The sequence below is a fragment of the Brachyistius frenatus genome, unplaced genomic scaffold, assembly GCF_029030835.1.
Source record: "Brachyistius frenatus isolate BFR_SWC_R1_liver_20210118 unplaced genomic scaffold, ASM2903083v1 Contig_152, whole genome shotgun sequence".
Lineage (NCBI taxonomy): Eukaryota > Metazoa > Chordata > Actinopteri > Embiotocidae > Brachyistius > Brachyistius frenatus.
This window is the reverse complement of record NW_027210751.1, coordinates 608,405-631,166: the sequence shown is the minus strand read 5'-3', so window position 1 is coordinate 631,166 and position 22,762 is coordinate 608,405. Positions and strand designations below refer to the sequence as shown.

Below are 22,762 nucleotides of genomic sequence, written 5' to 3'. Positions count from 1 at the left end.
GAAATTAGCCTCTGTGAGAGAGGTGGCTCTCTGGAAGCCTTTTTTTGTTTTTTTAGCCTTTTCTAAACTTTTTCTGAAACTACCAGGAAACTCACACATCATCCCCAGTATACTTGTGTTCCCAAGAAACACTACTGAGTACTCCGCATCCAGTGGGGTGGTGTTTTTTGTGTGGATCCTGTCAATGTGGGCAATGACATTTCAATATTAAAAAATAGGTCCTCTCTCTCTCTCTCCTTGCCCCCTAAAGTCTGAACTTGGACCGGCCCTATGGGCCCGTATTTGCACAACATTGTACTTATTCAAACTGCAGTTGAGAGTCACTGTGGTGGTTGTCTTTTTTATTGTTACATATTTATACTTTTCTTGTTTTGTCTTTTTATTTTGCACATCGTGGGACTGTGAGAAACAATTTTTCAATCTATCTGTATGTCTGTATGTCATGTGGTGGATTGACATTAAAGTTGAAGTTGAAAATGAAAATGAAAATGAAAATGTTGTCATTATTTAAAAGTAATTTAATCTACCAAGCACCCACATGACATATCAAGTTAATAAATAAATTAACAAATTAATGTCAGCTGGGTGTCCAGTAGCCTACATGATGGCAGGAAATATCCTAAATCATAAGAATATGACACATTGAAAAGGTATTTTTACATGCTCAGAGCAGTATGCATTTTTTGTTAAACTGAGCTTTGATTGACTTTAAAAAGAAATGCTCCTGAACAACACAGAGAGATGTGAAACAAATTAAGGGAAATGGATGGACAAAAGAAAAGAAGTGGAGAGAAAAGAAATATAGTCGAGAAAAATACAGAAAAGGAGTGGGACTATAGAAATGGTCTTTAATAAGCCTTCTATGAACAGTGGGATTGCAATATATTCCTGTTATGGGGGTCGCATTTATCATTATTATTATTATTATTATTATAAATCGGTTGTTATAGCCTTATAAAGGCGGTGGTGACTATGGGTCTTTAGGGAGTTTCCGCAAACCCTCCCTACCCACAATAATCCAAACCTGTTTGATAATGTTTTACCTGGTAACAGCACAACAGAAATTCATGATTGGCCAGTGTGGTGTAGTGGGCTGTCTCAGAGCATTTGGTTATAACGTTGTGCCCTCATGCTTTCGCTTCAGATTCTTTCTTTCCGCAAAGTGGACGCACGTCTCGCCATTTCTCACTCATTTGACAAAACAACAAAAGACGACTTGATCAAGCATGAAGTTTGCAGTTTTTCTTGCAGCCCTGGCAGCTGTCTACTGCTCAGTGGACGCCAAGCACAGTAAGTGTCTACCTACTGATCTACCTTTTGCAATGTAAATTTGGCCATTTTCCTGAAGAATGTTAGATTTTAAAGTAAATTTGCTTTTATCCGTGATTGCTAAAAAAAGATAAGTGTCAGTTTAATTAGGCTGTGTTTTCTGATAGCCAACATACAGAACAAATGGCGGGCCAAAGGCTTTTATTTAGCGGCTAGTGATTTGATTTAAATTTTTTTTTAAAAAAATCAAATTAAATTGAGCATATTTTCATTCCAAACATTCCAGTGGCTCGAGTAAGAGTGATATTACAGCCAAACGCAAAAGAAAAAGACATGTATGTCATGTTTATAATTTATTGGAATTCCCCTGAAACGACTGGATTTAGTTTCGATTTCCTGGAAAACAACTGCTGTGACAACAGCATCCTCCACTGGCCGCAGGCTGCTACACACAGATGGCTGTTTCGAATTGCCAAGTACATTTCTAATTCTCAGGTGATACGAGAAGCAACTATAGGATACAAATTCTTGACTCTTTTCGTTTTTTCACCAGAGAGCTTAATGCTGTGGAGATGTTCTGGTGTCAACATGTTGCAGACTGGAAAATCGCAAATAATTTCACATTTGAAATCATCTCTGTGAATTTTTAGTCTGAACTGGCCCTTAAATCAAGAAGGCACCTTGGTAGCGATTAGTTTTATATTTTATTTCCCCTTTTTTGAGTTCAATTAGTTCATTTGTCGGTATGGTTGAAGATAATCAAGTCTTAAAAAAACGGTTTTTAAACATCAAGTCATGTGAGTCCTGTGAGCTTTATGGAAGCATGCTATGATTAATTTTTAACTTCTCTTCATTTTGTACATCAAACATTCACAGATGATGCAATGTGCACTTTACAATACAAAGCAGTTTATGAAAAAATACCAGACACATACTGCGATTCAGTGTAATTTCCGTCTCATGTTTCAGCAAGTGGTCTTTACAGTTTTAATACATGGAATCAGAAACACGTTTTTTGACAGGCTGCTGCTCAAAAAAATTCTGATAGTTTTTTCCTATTTCCTCCTGTAAGTTGCAACAGGTAAAATGGCGCCCTGTAGCGTTCATGGTATTTTGACATGGTTTCTCTTTCTGTTTTACCTCTAGCTCCGCCCAAGGTTCTGCTGTACAGCCGTAATGCAGGAGAGTTCGGCAAGGACAACATCCTCATCTGCCATGTGAGTGACTTCCACCCTCCTGACATCACCATCCAGCTGATGAAGGATGGCGTGGAGATCCCTAATGCCGAACAGACCGACCTGGCCTTCAAAGCCAACTGGCACTTCCACCTGACCAGGAACGTTCCCTTCACACCAGTGGCCGGAGAGAAGTTCAGCTGCAGAGTCACTCATGGGACCAAAGTCACAGAGCATGCTTGGGGTGAGTTGGGGTCAGCCAAAACATGTGACACACATATTAAGTTTTTCATAACCAAGAAAAGACAGAAATAAACAATGTATTAGCATCTAATGCAGTCAGTAAAACATTAGGAAGTAAAATCAATCAATATACATCTTCATGCAGGTCTGCAACAATATTGATATGTTGTTTATAATCATAGAAAAACACAATCTACAAAAGTACATGGGGAAAAAAAAAATCAAATATGAAGGAAAACATCCCATGCCAAATGCAGATGTTGCTTCACCAGCATTTATGAGATGAATGACAACCTCTGTGTTCATTCTTCTTTTTTCTTTCTACAGAGCCGAACATGTAACTGCGAGTGGAGGCCCAGCTAACTGATTTCCATTCTATGTTGTCTGCAAAGTGACTCCATCCCTCTCCAGGAACATCACATTTGATGAGAGGTTTTGTCCTCAGTAACAGCAGCACTTTCTCTTCATTTCTTCAATCAATCATCATGATCCATCGATCATAGCTTGTCATGACTTTCTTACTTTTCTTTTCACAAAAATAAGCACTTAGCTGTTTATATTCATATATGAGTGGATGCTGGGGCTGCAGGTGGATTGTAATTTAACAATGTGTTGCTCAGATTATTTGTGTTTGAGAAATTCTATATAAAGTTGAAATGTCAAGTTGCTTATGTTTGTTTTGCTTATAATATTTCTCTTCATTTGCAAACTGACAAATTAATTACTAGTTAGTTGTATTTTTTTATGGGCCAGACAAATTGTGTTCTGTAGTTTAATTTGATTTCAAGATATTTGTTCGCTACAGCCGAATAAACGTCTCTTAAAAATTTCTTGTCTTCATTTTTCAATCACAAACATTTCCAATTTTTTAAAGGGCTTTTTATACAAATAATATTTGTCTTTAGGCTTTGGTAAATGATAAAACCTTAGATTAGGGGCTTCACTGAAAGTGGGTGGACTGTTTTAGCTGGTGAAGAGTGGAGCACCTGGTAGTGCTGGTAGCTCCAGTAAGTGAACACTAATGGAGGAGACAGAACCTCCTGCAGTGTGTGTGCAGGGTGTGTAGCCTGCTGTACAAGGTCACATTAGTTTTGAACTGTTCCAGCTCTCTGTTGTCCTGCTGTCGGTGTGCTATACACATTGTGAAAAATGTACAGATAAAAGTGCCTCTTAAACATGCTCTAAATTAAACGATTAAAAAAATATAAGGTGAAAATGAACCCTCCTTTTATTGCTTATTTCTTCAACTTCAACTTTAATGTCATTTCACCATATGACATACAGACATACGGAGAAATCTAAATATTTGTCACAGTCACATGGTGTGCAAAATAAAAAGATAAAACAAGAAAGGCTAGATATGTAACAATAAACAAGACAACAACCTCAGTGACTCTTACCTGTAGTATATATATATATATATATATATATATATAATAAACTTTTACACTATGGACCCGTATTTGCACCACAATGTGTATATATACACATTGTGTAAAAAAATGTCCCCTCGGAGATTAATAAAGTAAATACCATACCACCATAAAAGTTCCGACTTTATGGGGAATGAGGGAGAGAGTTGAGCATCCTGACAGTCTCATGGGCGAAGCTGTTCTAATGTTTCAATTAAATGACCACCGAAATGGTCATGTTATATAGTAATTTTAGGTTTGTCTATCTAAAGCAAGTTTTCTTTATAAATACCTCAGTGTAATTGTTAACTATCGGCCCTAACAACCCAAAAGAATCTGATGAAACCACGAAAAGGAGAACGTGTTAGAGTAAGTTCTACCTAGCAACACGTTCTATTTATTTCCCAATTGGTCGAATTAGAGACGCATATACCTGATAGGTCTAAAGTTATGCTGGTGGGCGGGTCTGATTGGCCGAGTTGGTACTGCGCGTCCCGTGACGTAACAGGAAATGTTCTAGAAAAACACGACCTGTTTATTACTTTCGGTTTGACTTGTTCGCCGTTTCTCTTCTTGAAGCGAACATACAGTAACTTTACCACAGAGACCGTCTTAAGGTGAAATCATGAAGGCCCCACTGTGTGCAGCTGTTGTCGGTCTGCTATGCCTCGCGGGTTCGTCATTTGCCAAAGATGGTAAGTGATCAACTGTACTTGTTCATTTTCCAGTTTATTTACAAATGGCGTAAGATCGTGAAATGGCGTCGCACATTTAGCTTTACCAGCCTCGAACGAAACAGAAGAAGAAGTAGCCCAAAGAAATGGGTCCTCAAAGTCAAGTAACAACTTTACAAAAGCTGTGTGTCACAATAGGAACCACTTGCAGAGTTAAATGATTATGTTCCCTTTGACGGCGCCGTAACGCAAAGTACGTAGTCGGAGAATACTGCTTTGGTTCGAGGCCATTTTATATATTGAGTGATGTGATGTGATGTGATCTGATCTGATCTGATCTGATCTGATCTGATGTGATGTGATGTGATCTGATCTGATGTGATGTGATGTGATGTGATGTGATCTGATCTGATCTGATGTGATGTGATGTGATGTGATGTGATGTGATCTGATCTGATCTGATCTGATCTGATGTGATGTGATGTGATGTGATGTGATCTGATCTGATCTGATCTGATGTGATGTGATGTGATGTGATGTGATCTGATCTGATCTGATGTGATGTGATGTGATGTGATATGTTGCTCTGTGCTGCGAGTCCCTCTAAACCGACGGGAATAATTAATAACCGAAGCCTGAACTTTTTTTTCATTTACATCTGGCAGAAATGCTCATTTTTTTTACTCCTTCTCGTGGCATAAAACGGTAAAATCTCCTGTAACACTTTATCTCAGTGCCAGAAACTAGACCCCCAGCAAGATTTATGGCGCAGTGACGGAGTAAACAACATTTATACATAACATATTGTGAACACGTTGGTTGATAATGTCAATTATAGAAGTAGTGAAATCCAAATGAATGCTTTCCAACTATATGGTGTTTTCTGTTGTTAGCTCCACCCAAGGTTCAGGTGTACAGTCATGGACCAGGAGAGTTCAAGAAGGTCAACACCCTCCTGTGCCACGTGAGTGGCTTCCACCCTCCAGAAATCACCATCCAGCTGCTCAAGAACGGAAAAGAGATGCACGATTCCAAGCAGACTGACCTGTCCTTCGAGGAGAACTGGCAGTACCACCTGACCAAACATGCGCCTTTCACTCCAAACCAAGGAGAGCATTTTTCCTGTAAAGTGACTCACATGGGAAAGTCCAAGACTTACAATTGGGGTATGTGTTTGTTTGTCTCTCTCTGCTCCTTTGTCTTAATAATTTATTGGTATAACCATCATTCGGTAAAGCTTTTCTTAATAAGTTTTAAACCACACACAAAGTGACATACTAATGCAGAATAGAATAGAATAGAATAATAATACACCCACAAGGGTCGACTGATTCATTATTATCACCTGTCCTCTTACCAAACGCCTCACTAATTCTCAGGATGCTAAGCTAACACTATGCATGCTATGCTCATGCACCAAAGAAAAGACACGGCCTACTACAGAACAACCACAGGAAACATCACACCACCAACCTGAGACAACAGGTTTACGAAAAGAAATGTCCAGTCTTTATTACATGATGCTGTCAAAGATGTAAACAAGACAAGCACACACTCATTTTTCATTTTTCCTTCCCATGAAAAAAACAACCTAAATCTTGATTAATTTCTACATTTGTAGTTTTCTAGATGTAAATTAATAAGCAAACATAATGAAGAGACATGATTTCGGAATGGGATACAATGGTTTCTTTTTTGTAAGATAGCATACAAAACAAATACATAAAGAAATCAAGCTTTTTTTTTTTTTTTTTTTAACTAGCTCTAGTAACAACAATATACTACTTTAAGAAATTAATTTGGAAACTGCAATTAACTGAAACAAAATCCACAAGGCAGCCTCGTCACATTGTTCAATTTGCACTATCATCCCCTACATTTTTTGACTGACAAATATAATCTGAAATGCTGAAACTGCCAATAAATAGAAACACAGATTTAAAAATGTAAACGGAAGCTATATGGATGGTTGTCGCAAGTGCAGCATTTGAGCTCTTGTGGCAAAAAAAACAAAACATTCAAAACGTTCAGCTTTACATGGACCCCTCCAGATTAACAGTATGAACTGTCCTGATCAATATGCTTTGATTTCTCTCTACAGAACCAGATATGTAATTTCTCCACCATGTCTGGCTCCAGGTAAATAACATATTCATTCTCAATGCTATTTATGAATTCAGTAGATTTAGTTTTAGTATATATATATATATATATATATATATATATATCCAGGAGCAGTTTTGAGTGACTATAAATAGTTTTTATCCTTTTGTTTGTTCACCACAGGTTTCGTCAGTGTCCGTGAGATAAAGAAGATTGGAACGGATCTTAAGTCCTGGAACTGTCCATGAGCTTGAGTTTAATTGTAAAAGACACTGCACTTAGATTGGCTTTGTTTTTTGTTTGAGAAAATGTTGATGACAATACAGCCTCATTTAGTGATTAGTGAGCAGAGGAGGGCAGAAAGACTCCAAGTAACACACCTGTTACAACTAGATCAACTGGGCTTGTTATGAATGAGGATTAAAAATGGCCAAATAATTGCTTCTCACTCAGCTTCTACATCAGGTTTTTTTTTCTTCGCTTTTTTGGCTCTACATTGTGTCGCAATCAGATATATGAGTGTTAGTCTGTGAATGTGTACCAGAAACAAATGCTATCATCAAGTCAGGCATAGTCAAGAGCTCTGAAATTTAAAAAATCTAAATACAAATCATTTAAATGTAAATTATTCTCAAAACATTTTGTATAAACAAATATTTTAAAATAACTTTTTGGTCATGATTTGATTGAATATTCACATGAAAAAGATTCTTTCCTCATTCATTCTTTTGTACTTCCTTTCTGCATATAGGATAAAAGTGAGCATTTGCCTATGTTTATTCTGAAGTATATACTAATGAATTTCTGTTTTCTTTTAATGGATTTTATACAATATGGTTAGGGAATAAAAATATATCAAAATAAATAAATTTGAAAACGTGATACTGTTCTGAACTCTTCAGTTCATTGACTTCTTAATCCTAATAAATGAAACATTTTCGTGTGTTGGAAGGAACAGTGCCTGTTAGCTGTTAGTTTAAAGCTTTAGTTTATAAGTTTATAGCTTCACATGTTTACGTTCACAGCTTCACACGTTCACAGCTTCACATGTTCACAGGTTAACATGTCCTTTTTACAGTAAAACAAAAGCTGCACGATCACATTTTATTTATTAATGTTCCTCAGTTGCTGTTCTTAAAATGTTCTCTCAACTTCTCCAACTTTCATAAGCCATCTTTTATATATTTATTAATGCTATAAACGCAACTATTCTCACAAATGTTTTTTATGGAATAATTAAAAATCTTATACAGAATCTAATTTTTACTTTTGGAAAATTGTTTTAACAGCAACAGTTTGCTTGTAAAAACGTCTAAACGTTAAATGTGAAGGACTTCTGAATTCATATGAATATATATTGTCAGACAATGGGATGAGTATGAAATAGTAACTGTAATGTGGCCAATTACAACTACATCAACAGCAGTCACTTCCAGGTATTTCCCAGCTGCTGCTTTGAACTGCTAAAATTGTCAAAATCACCATAACATGTAATTTATAGACAATAGCTGTGCTGCTGTAGCAGCTATATTTACCTGAAAAATGATAGATCATGGAAAAAGTTGGAAGCAACAGAATGCTTTTTTTTTTCTCTCGTTCACAGCCACTCTGACACTTTTTCATAAAATTGAGACAGATTTCACATGTTCTCATATATTTACAGATAACAGCAGTAATGAAACCTTCATCAACTACAACATTTTATTGTAACTGAGACAGTAGAGGAAACTGAATAACCAAATCATTGGCCTAATACTCCGATGGACTATTTTTCTGCCTGTATTTTCCATAATTACAAAAACCTAAACTTGAAAAAAATACTCCCATTAAATAGCAGGATTTTTTTACTCGTAATTTTAACAATGCTATTGTTATTACTTTTGTTTAATTTGATTGTTTTTTCTGTTTAATAGTGATGTTACGAGGTGTGCCGACGCTTCGAAGCGTGTGTCGCGTAACGGAGGGGGCGTGTCCTCGAAGCGCGTGTCGAGGCTTGCTTCATTTAGGGGAGGAGCCAAAAATGATGACGTCCGAAGCCTCGCTGCCGGCTGTACCACGTGACTGCTTCGGGAAGTGGTTCAGATTTTGCAGGGAGGTTTGACGGCAACATAAACCTCTCAGGCTCCGTTCAAAATGTGGGTTGTTGGTGGAGAGTTGAGGTCAGTTGAGAGTTTGGATAGTTTGGAGAGTTTAGAGAGAGAGAGATAGTTTGGAGAAGTTAGAGAGAGAGATAGTTTGGAGAGTTTAGAGAGAGAGAGATAGTTTGGAGAAGTTAGAGAGAGAGAGAGATAGTTTGGAGATTTTAGAGAGAGAGAGATAGTTTGGAGATGTAGGAGAGTGAGGAGAGAAGGAGGTGATAAGATGGAGCCAGCCAGGAAGAGGAGGATTTCCCCTGTATGGGAACACTTTGATTTAATAACTCCTAATAAGGTAAGCTATATCTAACTCTATTTCAGACACTTTAGGTTTGCTTATCAAGAACTGTATTTTTCACAGTTTCTTATTTTATTCAAAGGTGAGGTGTTTATTGTGCTCCAAGGAGTTGGGGTCCAATAACAACAGCTCATCCATGCTGAGGCGTTACCGTGCCTTGCATGAGAATAAGGAGGAAACTGGAGCTTCACCCAGCCAAGGTAAGTCATTACAATATTACAAATGCACCATCACAATTTATCCCTGTTCGCTTTGGTTATTGTGTAAATAAAGACAGGTAACAAACACTGTATTTATTCTCTTTTAACCAGCCACCAGAAAACAAGAGCTGGATGAAGCCCTCATCTCCATGATAGTGAAGGACACACAGCCCTTCAGTATTGTGGATGATGTTGGATTCAGGGCATTTGTGTCCAAACTGGATCCTAATTATGTCCTCCCTACAGGGCAGGTATGTATGGGTGCATGCATGAAACAAATGAGTACTTTATTGTGTCTCACAGTTCAGCACTATATATTTTTTCCTTGAGGCTCTGAAGGCCATGGTGGAGGCCAAGTATGAGTCAGCTAAGGAGAAGGAGAAGGCTAAAGTGGAAAAGGTGGCTGCTGTTAGCCTTACTTCGGACATGTGGACATCCACAAAACCAAAAACTGTTGAGAAACTGTTATTTCTGAATAAAAATGAATAAAATGTCCCCTGTCCTGTACATCATTGTCCAAGTTACACAAGCATATTCAGTCCCCTCTTCCTAGTTCCACAAGCACTTCCACTGTCCTCTGCCTGCTTAAGCCCAGGCCATTTTCCTAAAGTGACAGAAAAACATGATTACACAACCTGCCATATCATATGATACTACCATTTTGGGGAAATTTACACACACAGAATACATTCAAAAAATATTTTATTATGCATATATGTGATAATTTATGTACAGAAATTATTTGGTCATACATTTTTGTAATTCATAGTCATTCCCAACAGCCATAACAGACACAAACATTCAATGCATCACATGTGGTTCAGATCCAGCTGCCTGTCATTATACACTTGGCCAGTAGGTGGTTTCGTGTTCACATGAAGCTTCGAGTAATGAACCCTTTCTGGAACCAACTGGCTGAAGTGGTTGATGCCTCATGAGGCTTCATCTCACCATCACTAGTGTTTAATAATATTCAATACGTGGGTAAATGTGACACACTTTTTCGCCTGAAATATTTCAACCGGAAGTTGTTCCTCCGAGCGGAAGCAGTGCCGGCTCAGAGCGGAGCACGAGCAGCTTCAGTCCCGGGAACACACATCCTGCGGCATGGCTGCGATCGGGGTTCACTTCGGTTATACATGCGCCTGCGTGGCGATATTTAAGGTGAGTTGCGTCCAGTTTAGCTCGACCAGCCGTTCACATGCTGAACTTCTTATCACGGTGGTCACGAACTGTAAAATTCCTCGGAAATTGCGGTGGTTGTTAAGCTGCTGGTCAGCTCCGTCATCTACATAGTGTAGGAATGAAAACGCCGCAGCGTCCTTCTAAGTACTTCTTCACATGTGGTACATGTGGTACATGTGGTACATATGGTACATGTGGTACATGTGGTACATGTGTTTGCCAGTCTGACGTATTCTTTTAAAGTGCGCAGTGAACATTTAGTGAAAAGTAGGCCCACTTCATGTACAATGAACTGAGGGAGTGAACCCGACAGCCTTCCTTTAATGGTTCCTCCTAACGAGTGTAATGTGAGTGACTAGTACCTCCTTCAGTAAATGTACCTCCTTCAGTAAATGTACCTCCTTCAGTAAATGTACCAGCAGCCCATGCACACTTTAAACGCATCTCCTTCTGATTCTTGCTTTTAAAGTAGCCTATATTTTGAAATGGCTGAAGGTATTCAGATTTTTCCTGCATTACTTATTCTTCACAAATCTTAATGGATTGGAGGTGACAGAACATCAATCATAGTCACCAATTTCAATACAGTCTCTTATCAAAATGTAAAACTTTTGCTGTGTCCAGCTTGTTTATTGTGGATATCTAAGGCTGTTTTTTTTTTGTTTGGTTTTTTTTTAACATTGAATAGGTCTGTACAATCTTAAGAAGAAATTGCCTGTATTTATTAAAGAAAATATACACTTATTTATATTTTTTGCCAAGTAAACAAACAAATATTTTTTGTGTGTTTTCAGGATGGCCGGGCTGATGTGGTTGCTAATGATGCAGGAGACAGAGTGACTCCGGCGGTGGTGGGCTACAGAGACACTGAGCAGGTACAACATGCGTCACTTCTCTGAAAGGGATGATGGAGGTTTGTAGAAATGAGGATGACGACCAATATTCCCTTTTTATTCTCTTTTTATTCCAATTACTGGCTTAAAATTTGCTGGAGCTGGTAATTTTATTAATTTAGTCAACGACAATTATCACGTTAAAGCATCTCAAATTCAATCAAAGGAGCCCTGTGTAACATTTAATACAACATAAAAGCTAGTGTATTAATTTACACACAAAATTATTTAAAAACAAATCTAAGCTGTTGTTTATATGTACAGTAGATATAGATATAACAAAAGCTTTTGCATTCATTTACACATATTAATACAAACGGAATGTTTTAACCCTCGAATAATGTCAGGGTAATTTCACATCCTTCACTTTAAGCTGTTTTCTCGGTCATATGACCACCAGTCATGCGTTATCTTTTTTTTTTTTTTTTTTTTTTTCAGAATATAAGGCTATCCAGATCTTCCATCCGTTGATAGGATACTTTCATATTTTTATATTCAGATTTATATTGAAGGAAAACTCATCTTATGAAAGCATTATGTTTTTATAAGCATCTCATCATAAAGTGCTGGTAGTAGAGATTTCTGTTCATAATTGAGTTGGAGAAATTGTCTCGAAACTAAAAATATTTGAACCTTGATAGTGGGATACTCTAAAATGTGCTCAGTGCCTAAAAAACATAAATGTCATTGTAACATTCACTGACGACTTCTGACCACAACTTTTAAATCATTGCACACATTTATTCATCTTTTTAAAGATTAATATCAATATCTGTTGCCTAGATACAGACACTATTATGCTAAGATACAATATACTGTGTTGGAATAAATGTACAAAATGTTCAGTCTCATTGCTGGTTGCCACATTAATCATCGTTACTGCTGTTCCATTAGCAGTCTTGTTAACAGGCAGCTCACTACGTCTGTGTGCTCGTATAATTATATCGTAAAAGGTCATTGGTATGATTTTGTATTTGTCTATAATGTAGCTTAATGTCAATAATGTTACTTATTCCATTATTTGTCCACAGTTGAATTATTAGTTTTCTGATGCCTCTTTTTTTATATTTAAATTGATACCATAAACCTGTTTCAACTATTGGGTTGAACCAACAATGCATCAAAGTGTCTTTTTCTTTTTTGTGGTTATTGACCAACTTGTATCTTCTGCAGATTGTCGGCATCGCAGCGAAGCAGGGACGCGTTCGCAACGCTGCCAACACAGTTGTTAAAGTGAAACAAGTGTTGGGGAGAAGGTGATGCACTTCATTCTGTCTTAACGCTACAGGGCAACCAGTGTCATAGGAGAATACATCACTTGTTGGATATTCAAATGAAATAAATGGTCAATTAGAATAAGAATTGTGTTAAATGCATGTTATGCAGTTCAAACATACACCTAACATAATAAAAACGCCTTTTAAAAAGGATTTTACAGTCACAGCAGGACATACTGCTTCGTGAAAACATAATGATAAGAGTCTGACTGAGACCAAGTTCTTCCCAAAGCGTCAAACTCTGCTTTTGAAAAAAATGTCACAGTTGTACAACAAGTTGATCTTTTAGGAGAACGTTCATGCTGATAACACTTAATAACAAGGATCTTGATTCTTGGCTTGAACACTGGAGGATGCAGTCATCCTTTATATACATTAAAACCAATTAAATAACAGATTTCTTCTCCTTTGGTAGGTTTGATGATCCAGTGACACAGACTCACAAAACAGAGACCAAGTGTCAGGTGAGTTTGTTGACAGAAATTCTCTCTGCTTTTAAAGTCTTTAAATGTTTAAATTGAATACTTTATGATGTTAGATTTTGTTTCCTTCGTTGAGAGTCTTTTTTTTTATCCTTCTGTTAATATTATTGAACAGCTTTCATCAGTCAGGAGCATTATGGCTTTTTATGTTTGTCTTACAATCCCATTTGGGCAGGATCTATATGATTTATATGATGGTTGGGTTTTAAACTTTGCAAAGTTATGGTGCACGGTCTGGTCTTTCACAGACTTTGGAGTTCTGCAGAAAACTTGTAACCAGTAGCCTGTAGTTGTCGAAACAAGGCTGCAGAAAGGATTAAAAATTGATTAGCTTAGATTTGAAAGATTAGCTGCTAGTTCACTGAAAAACAGGTGGAAACTTGTTCTGTGATTCGAATGGAGCTTCAGATGTATTTTTAGAGAGTTTTGTGTACTGAAGCAGCGGTTGTTGTGTTCAGGTCGTCAGCAGAGATGAGAAGCCTTATTATGAGATCACAGCAGGAGAACACAAGGAGTATGCTGCGCCGGGCGATGTTGCAAAACTCATCCTTCACAAAATGAAAGGTGCGCGCGCACACACACACACACACACACACACACACACACACACACACACACACACACACACACACACACACACACACGCTGGCTGGCTGTGAAAATCAACAGTAAATTGATGGATCATTTTCACCTCCACAGAAACGGCTCAGTCAGCTCTGGGGTCTGACGTCAGTGCAGCGGTCATCACCGTCCCTTTTGAGTTCGCACATGCTCAGAAGCGTGCCCTGAGGTGAGGTACATCACCCTTCATCACAACTGTACCCTTTTGTTGTGTGACTGTGAAAATCGTTGCACTTTCATTTTGAATAGTCGCATCACTGTCTGTCTGCTGTGTGTGCAGAGAGGCAGCCGAAGCTGCAGGCTTCCACGTTCTGAGGCTGATCCACGAGCCGGCTGCTGCTCTGCTGGCCTACAGCATCGGACAGGAGTGCTCTTCTGGGAAGAGGTACGGCGCTCCAGACACACGTTACATTTGACTACGGACCTTTTTAATAGCAGACATTTTGACTTGTCATTGTAGAGAGGTGAGGTTGTAACACTGAGAGTGGCTCCTGCTTTGTGCATGTTGCTTCACCGTCGTATCTTACTGGGATGTTTCATGGAACTGAGCCCTCATTGAAACACCTGTGTAAGACCTACCACAAGTCAAAATGTCTCCAGTGAAACAGGTCTGTAGGTAACTTGTTTAGTGATTTGCTGATGTTGACGTTTTTCTTTTTTTTTTTTTACCAATCTTCCATGAAAAATTCCTTCAGCTGGAAACAGTTTGATGGTTTTTTTTTGCATGAACAGCCTGTCTCCTCCCTCCTTCCCTCCTTCCCTCCTTCCCACCCACCCTCTCTCCCTCCACCCACCCTCCCTCCCTCCACACACACACACACACACACACACACACACACACACACACACACACACACACACACACACACACACACACACACACACACACACACACACACACACACTCTATAGGTGCTTGCATGTATTTATTTGACTGTACTTAGATGGGTTTAATCAGGTGTTGATCATTGATTGGTAGCTGCATTATTAATACATTCGTTAATTCAGAAAACATTAAATGTGGATGAATGTTGCTGCTGCTAATGAGCTTGTTGATGGAGAATAATATTGCCTTCAGTGTTGCTGTTATTAATGAATCCTGTTAAAAGTTGAAGCCCTCGGTGCTCAGATTCAAAGCATCACTGTCCACTTCATGAACAGTTACTTGCAGGCTACATGCCACCGTTTCTCTGTAATATTCATGTTTTTCCTTGTTTCGTGTTGTTTTTCTTTTTAGTCACAATATTATTTGTTTGAAAGAAAAGTCTTGTATTTAAAAAAAAAATTTATTATTATATGGAGCCTTCTTCTCACTTGTTGCTAGGATGAAGTTCTTTTTTAAGTAAATCAGTTAATGGTGAAAAACATTTATTATTATTTTCTACTGTGGTATAGAGAATCACAGACTTCAAGGAGTAATGGTTTTGTTATTGTAACATCCCTAATACGCATACATCACCATGTGTTGTCATCACTTGCTGAAAGTCTTCCAACATGATGTCGTCGCTGCTTCTAATGTAGAATATAGGAGCACGTTTGTTTATATTGTTTCTCCCTGAGTTTGATCGACTCTTTCTGAACATTTCTCCTCATACTTCCACGTGTTGTGTTGACAGCCATGTTCTGGTGTACAAGCTGGGCGGGACGTCCCTGAGTGTGACCGTGCTGCAGGTCACTGGAGGAATCTTCCGGGTTCTCAACACTCACACTGACCACAGCATCGGAGGAGAGAGTTTCACCGAGGCCCTGGCGCAGCACCTCGCCTCCGAGTTCAAACGGTGAGTCTCCTCAAAGCTCCCGGCTCACTTTGGAACTTGAAATGTTTCACATGGCATGTGACGGTGCAGAACATCCAGATGTTTCTGTCCAGTAGCATTGTGACAATATCAAATTTGAATGCTACAATGATGAACGTATACATACTGAAGTGCTTTTTGTCTTTGTTGGTTGTGCAGCGGCTTTAAACACGATGTGAGCAGCAACGCTCGGGCGATGATGAAGCTGATGAATGGTGCTGACATGGCCAAGCACTCCCTCTCCTCCTTGGGATCAGCCAACTGCTTTGTGGACTCCCTGCATGATGGCATTGACTTTGAATGCAACGTGTCCAGGTGAGATATTGAGCTGACACATAGGAAATGAGATTATGATAAATATGAAGTACTAAAAAACTAAGTATGTACAGATGAGCCTGGTAGTGGAACTGAAGAATACTTTGTCACAATTGGTATTAAAATAGGTTAAACTCAAGGAGCTTCCTATTCAGGGATCACGCATGACGGGAATAAGAGGGGGCAGATCAGGAGAACTCTTTTAGAAATGAAAATGCAACTGCAGATGTTCTGTACATCTGAGCAGAGACACTAAGGATGAGATATAAAAACCTTACAACAATCAAACAGTTGTCAAGACATGATTTATATGTTGTATGTATGAACAGCAGTTATATTCAAAATTAAACAAAGAGAAAATTTAAGAGCTACACACGTTTAGCTCACTTCAAATATACAAAGATATTGCAATACAGGTCAAAGAAGAAATTTCTGGTAAATAGCAATCATTAGTTCAATATAAATGCACACTACAATGATGCCACACCTTCTATTCAAGCAGCTTGAATGGTGTATGTTAAATATTCTGCCATGTCTTGCTTTAGCTATTAACAAAAAAAAAAGCAGATGCTGTGGAAATGTGTTCCAAATCAAAAAATGCTGGACGAGCACAAATTAAAGTTATCCTCAACGCAAAAAAAATGCTGGAAAATACCAAAGTCAGTGGGAACTGCTGCAACTGAATGTGGCAGAAGCACAAGTGATTTGTTCAGAGCATAACACGGATTTAAGATGTATTGCCTTCCATTTTTGTTTTAATTTAAATGAAATATGCCTATAATATGCAGATATTTTTCCCGACATGCTTTGCAACAGGTAAATAAATACTGACAGTCTGTGTTTTTCTCTTTCAGAGCTCGATTTGAGCTGCTCTGCTCGTCACTCTTCAACAAAAGCATCCAGCCAATCAGAGCCCTGCTGGAGGAGGCGGGACTCTGCACCAGCAACATTAACAAGGTACACACACGCTGTCATTGATGGTCCGTTGTTTGAAATGATCCAGTTTCAATTATAGTTGTGAAATAGGGTGAATAAAGAAAAGTAAAAGCCTTGAATCCTGTGATTGAACTGACCTCCACCAAGGCTGATAGTCCACTCTTTTATTATATGCAACACCTGTGCTGACGCTACAGTTATTCGATTATATTAGATTAGATTTGACTTTATTAATCCTACAGTGGGGAAATTCGGTTGTCACAGCAGCAAAGAAAACTAACAAGTGCACGCAATATGAAAAACTTTACAAATACAAATAAGATAATGAAATATGATTGATAAAAAAATATTATTTTAGAACAAATGCACACACACAGACTATATACACGAAAAAAACAAATACAATCAAATAAAAATACATAAATATAGTTTGGGATGAATGGAAAAAAGTGTGAAATGAAATGAGATGAACAGTGCAACGTTATTTCACTTGAACAGTCTTGAAAGCTGTCGGGACAAACGACCTGCAGGTGGCGCTCTTTCCTGCTCTGAGGGTGCAGCAGTCTGAAGGAGCTGCTTAAAGCTCCTACAGCCTCATGGAGGGGGTGAGAGGTGTTGTCCATGATCCATGTCATCTTGGCTAACATCCTCCTCTCACCCACCTCCTCTATGGAGTCCAGAGGTTATAATTCAGTCTGTAAATCTGTCACTTTTATGACTCAGTATTGATTCGTAATTTTAAACCAATAAACCTTTAGGTTAAGGAAATTTTAGAAACTCCAACATTTCCAGCTTTGTATGTGAAGAACGGAATGCTTTCTACCGTGGTAAATAATTATAACAAGACTCTTTCTTGGGTTGGAGTTATTGTTTTTTAACAGAAAATCACAAATTTATCACAAAGACATACGTAAAATACAATTGAATAGGAATGAGTTATGAAAGGGTTTGCAAATTATCGCCTTCTTGAGTGCCTCAGATTTTTTGAACTCAAACCACAAAACTCTGCAACTTGCATCATAAGTTTTGAGAAAAGCTGCTGCAAAATCAAGCCTTTTTAGTTGCAGCATTCCTCCCCGTTGTTCTGATCTGCTCTAAGACGTTGCTCTGATTCTCTCTCTGCCTGTGCTGCACGTGAAAAGTAGGCTGGTAGATTTTCCGTAATCCTACTGACAGCCAGACAAACGAACAAATAAAGCGCACAGACACCATGTTTGTGGCGGAGGTCATAGATGCAACGTGCTGCTGAAGTGATGGCTTCGTGTATGTTTCAGGTGGTTCTTTGCGGCGGCTCAGCGCGGATCCCTCGTCTCCAGCAGATGATCCGCGAGATGTTTCCTGACGTAGAGGTTCTCAGCTCGGCGCCTCCTGACGAGGTCATCGCTGTGGGAGCAGCTCTGGAAGCAGGTTTACTGGTCGGCCGAGACGGCCTCGGCCCCGAGGAAGAGTCTGTCACAGTGGATGTTTCTGCCACCGACATACTAGTGAAGGTATTCTCCTCAAGAAGAAACACACTGGATGTTATATTTGAATGCTAATCATTTTTAGTGTTACTTGTGTTTTAATTCTCTGAGTGGATTTGACTGTAATTATATAACGCAGTACATTCTGCCCGGCTTGGTGGTGTGTGGGTGTTGCAGGAGATGGATGAATCCGGAGCGGAGATTTTCACGGTCCTCCTTCCATCGGGAACGCCCCTCCCGGCCCGCAGACATCACATCCTGAGTGCGGAGGGGAAGCTGTCCTCCCTCCGTTTGGAGATTTACCAGAGAATTTTAGCAGAGCAGCCTGAAATGCTATCTAAGGTAAAGAACAGTACTAACTACGGATTACATTTCAACCTACTACTTCCTGTTTTCCAAGTAGTACCGGTCACTGGTGACATGTAAAGTCACATCTTTAAAAATATCATGCGTGAGTTGGGAGGAAAATCGTTAGATTTGGTTTCTCCAGTGTCACAGAGTTCATTTTCAGTTGTTCAAGCTCCATTCAATTAAATTTGGCTTAATTTATATCGGGCCAAATCACAACACATAGTAAACTCCTTCCAAAAGATCTTTACAACATTAGAGTGAACCCAACAACAAAATAGTTCCCCTGTGAGAAAGGATTTCTATTAAATACAGAACAAACAATGATGGAGGCTGATTACTTTGTCACTTTCAGCTTATTTCAGAGAAAACTGCAGGTTTTTCTGTTTCTCATGGAGAGATACCAACAAATTCATCCACCACTGTACATTATCAAAGTTACATTATCTTACCTTTATATAGATAAAGTCAGTGTTTCATCAATGTTCAGTGTCTCTCAGCTATGTTGTTGTTACATCCTCTCATTGCAATTTGTAGATAAATTCATAAATCTGTTCATTCCAAGAAACAGTAATGTGGAACAACATAACAGGTACACAAAACTACTGTCACTCTAGTTTAATTTATATATTACTAAATGATAACATGGCAACCAAACAATTGTCCTTTGAGCAAGTGGAAAAATGTCCTTCTGACCAGACAGAGTGGGCGGCAGTCTGCTGCGCCTGGTCGGGGTGAGAGGGGAGTGGAGAGAAAAGAAAAGAATCGACAAAGCACAAACGGTAAAAAGTGAGCAGGTTGGAGCAACAGGAAGTGCAGATCAGCAGCATGCAGCTCCGGAGCCAAAGATACCCGCAGACAGAAAAAGAGGACAAACTATGGGAGAGAGAATTGACAAAGTTAATGATGTGTAGTGCTGACATGTGAATGCGTGGAGAGGAAAAGAGAAAGTGGAAGAGAGCAGCTCGGTGCATCCCGGCTGGTCCCCCAGCAGCCTGTAAGCCTGTCGTAACACTGGAAATAACAAAACCCTGCAGCAGTTTCACCTCACTGAGGACTGAAGTGTTTGGTTTTTTAGTTCAACATTATGTATCAACTCTAAAAACAACAAGACACTTTATAAAACAAAAAATTAATAATGGATTAACTCACCAAAAATTTGAATTAATTACTTATGTCGTTGTGTCTTTATTTGTGTGTCCAACGTACAGATAATCTTCAAAGACCTGCAGTCTGGAGAGGAGAACCACAACATTGACACTGTGGTGACCATGAAAAGGTATCGTTGTCTTTCCGGGATCAGTTTATGGGCCGCTCGATGAGATTGTTGCTATATGATTATTTCTGTATGTTTCAGGGATGGCTCGGTTCATGTTTCCTGTGTAGAACAGAGCACTGGAAGGTCAGAGGTCATCACCATAGCAGCAGCAGCATCATGAGTCCCAGATGTGCAGTCCAAAGCAAACTAGCACAACAGTGTTGGCGCAATCTTTCTTTTTTTTTTTTCTATTTTTCACTCAATAAACATGACACTGTACACTGTATGTGTAGATTCATTATTATGTGGATGTTTAACAGTCAGGGGATGATGTAGAAATGCACGTATGCGCTTCCAAGCTTTATTGTAAAGTACTGTACATAATTGCAAAGCATGTTTTATGTTTGAATCTGTATCCATTACACACTACAATCAGGAAGGCATCTGATCTGTCCAAAATGGTTTCTGCAGCAGGTCGAAATCGTACAACTTTTTAAAATGGTTTTCTAGTTCAGAAAAACTCCTGAAAAATGAAAGCGACCGTAAAATATCCTGAAAGCCAGTGAGTCTTCCTGGAATATAACTTTGGCGTCGTCTTTTGCTGTGAGATCTCCGTAACAGCTGATATTATGTTTAGAGACCGGATGAGTTGCAGAATGACGTCATCCTGGCTGAAACACTCCAAAGTTATGTGTGTTTGAATGCACTGATTCCGCAGGATGCTCTCGTGCACCCTTCAGGACGGATACACCGAGAGAGACAGAGGAGACAGACTGCATCAGCAAAAACTTTATGGACTTTTTGCTTAGTTTTGTCTGTCGACCACAAAGCAAAGTTAAATCCTGTGTTTTAAAACAGAAGATACAGATAAACCATGACTCCGATATTGTTCATTATTTATATATATATATACACACACCATCCTCAGCCGTTGACAGCACTTCTAGAAACAGCTCTGCAGCAATGATGCATTATTTGCCTGTAAGAGACCTTGCTGATGTAGGATGACCACTTTGTGTCTTCTTGTTATGCTCACTTTCGCAATTACTAGGACTTTTATTTGAAATTGTTACTCCTCCAACCTCCCTCCTTTTCATCTAGTCTGTTGAGACATCCAGTTTTATTTCACCTGCACAGCTGATTGTGTTTCAGTTTCTAATTCTAGTTCAACACAGATATTACACTGGTGTTAAATGGCCCCTGTTTGGCATAATTATTTAGTCATACACGTGGCTATATGCCTACAAATTCATTTGTTGTTTATTTTTAACTTGTAAATTTCCCAAAGCTTTTGCATAGTACTGTATACAGTCTACGGCTAATTCTGTAGTGTACTTCTGATTCAGATTCAGAGTTTTGCAACGCGTTCTCTTCATAGTCTTGAGCTGTAGAGTCAACCCAGGAATTGTATCTAATTTGCTATCTTTTATATGTAAAAGGGGAATATTTTAAGCTACGTCAAAGAAAATTCTAATTTCCTAAGATTTTGAACATCGATATTCGTAAACAGCTTGCTACTATTCTATTCTATTCTATTCAATTCAATTCAATTCAATTCAATTCAATTCAATTCAATTCAATTTTATCTATATAGCGCCAAATCACAACACAGGTTATTTCATGGCACTTAACACATTAAAGTCCTTACAGCAGAACTTTACAATATTATACAGAGAAACCCAACAATACAACAATTCCCACGTCAACATGAATGTTAAAGTCTCCCACTATCATCACTTTATCTGAACTCAGCACTAAATCTGATCAAAAGTCAGAATTCAGTTAGAAACTCTGAATAAGGACCAGGTGGGAGATAAACAACAACAATACAATCCGTTTCTCTGCTTTCCAGTTTGGGTGAAAGACTAAGAGTCAGACTCTCAAATGATTTATAACTAAGTTTAGGCTTTGGATTAATTGATCAACTTGAGTGGAAGATTGCTGCCACTCCTCCTCCTCCTCCTCCTCCTCCTGAATCTCTAGGAATATGATAATGAATATGACTGGGAGGAGTTGTTTTATTAATACTACCATATTCTTCCTGTTGCAGCCAGGTCTCTGTGAGACAGAGTAAATCAATCTGATGATCAGTTATCAAGTCATTTACTAACAGAGATTTAGACCAGAGAGATCTCATATTTAATAATCCGCTTTTAATTGTCAGATTTTTTTGATCCATTTATTTGGTAGGATCCATTTTTATTACATTTTTATTGACAGATCTTTTCTTGAGTTGTTTAAATATAGGTGGTCTGGGTACAGACACAACCTCTACAGGATGTTGAAGGTTTTGGGTGAGTGACAGCTCTAAAGAAGCTGCAGAGGAGCTGTAAGACTGCAGCTCTGTGTCCTGGCCTCAACCCTGGATGTCAGGTTTTAGGGCTGTTAAGAGACACGGCCATGTTTCTAGAAAGAAGAGCTGCACCATCCAAAGCAGGATGGATGCCGTCTCTCCGGATCAGACCAGGTTTCCCCAGAAAGTATTCCAGTTGTTAATGAAGCCCACGTTGTTAGCGGGACATCACCTCGACAACCAGCGGTGAAGTGAAGACGTACGGCTGAACATATCATCACTGGTCCGGTTAGGAAGGGGTCCAGAGAAAACTACGGTGTCCCACATTGTTTTTGAAAAGTTTCACACCGATTCCACATTAACTTTAGTGACCTCTGATTGGTGTA

The 22,762-nt window shown here is 38.8% G+C and overlaps 3 protein-coding genes across 3 annotated transcripts; all 3 read left to right on the top strand.

Moving 5' to 3' along the window:
- The first annotated feature begins 1,133 nt into the window (after positions 1 to 1,133).
- On the top strand, positions 1,134 to 3,516 carry LOC138631306 (beta-2-microglobulin-like). The gene is made up of 3 exons (XM_069716150.1): positions 1,134 to 1,290; positions 2,416 to 2,688; positions 3,015 to 3,516. The coding sequence occupies exons 1-3, from the start codon at positions 1,227 to 1,229 to the stop codon at positions 3,026 to 3,028; spliced, it is 351 nt and encodes a 116-aa protein (XP_069572251.1). The 5' UTR covers positions 1,134 to 1,226; the 3' UTR covers positions 3,029 to 3,516.
- Positions 3,517 to 4,606: 1,090 nt separating this feature from the next.
- LOC138631299 (beta-2-microglobulin-like) lies at positions 4,607 to 7,758 on the top strand. The gene is made up of 4 exons (XM_069716141.1): positions 4,607 to 4,794; positions 5,667 to 5,939; positions 6,875 to 6,912; positions 7,060 to 7,758. Exons 1-3 carry the CDS (start codon positions 4,725 to 4,727, stop codon positions 6,886 to 6,888), a joined length of 357 nt encoding a protein of 118 aa, XP_069572242.1. The 5' UTR covers positions 4,607 to 4,724; the 3' UTR covers positions 6,889 to 6,912; positions 7,060 to 7,758.
- Positions 7,759 to 10,527: 2,769 nt separating this feature from the next.
- hspa14 (heat shock protein 14) lies at positions 10,528 to 20,362 on the top strand. Its single transcript, XM_069716148.1, has 14 exons — positions 10,528 to 10,673; positions 11,489 to 11,569; positions 12,761 to 12,843; positions 13,280 to 13,328; positions 13,805 to 13,910; positions 14,046 to 14,136; positions 14,248 to 14,352; positions 15,584 to 15,745; positions 15,923 to 16,078; positions 16,933 to 17,035; positions 18,289 to 18,504; positions 18,655 to 18,819; positions 20,037 to 20,104; positions 20,183 to 20,362. Exons 1-14 carry the CDS (start codon positions 10,617 to 10,619, stop codon positions 20,262 to 20,264), a joined length of 1,524 nt encoding a protein of 507 aa, XP_069572249.1. The 5' UTR covers positions 10,528 to 10,616; the 3' UTR covers positions 20,265 to 20,362.
- The last annotated feature ends 2,400 nt before the right edge of the window (positions 20,363 to 22,762 follow it).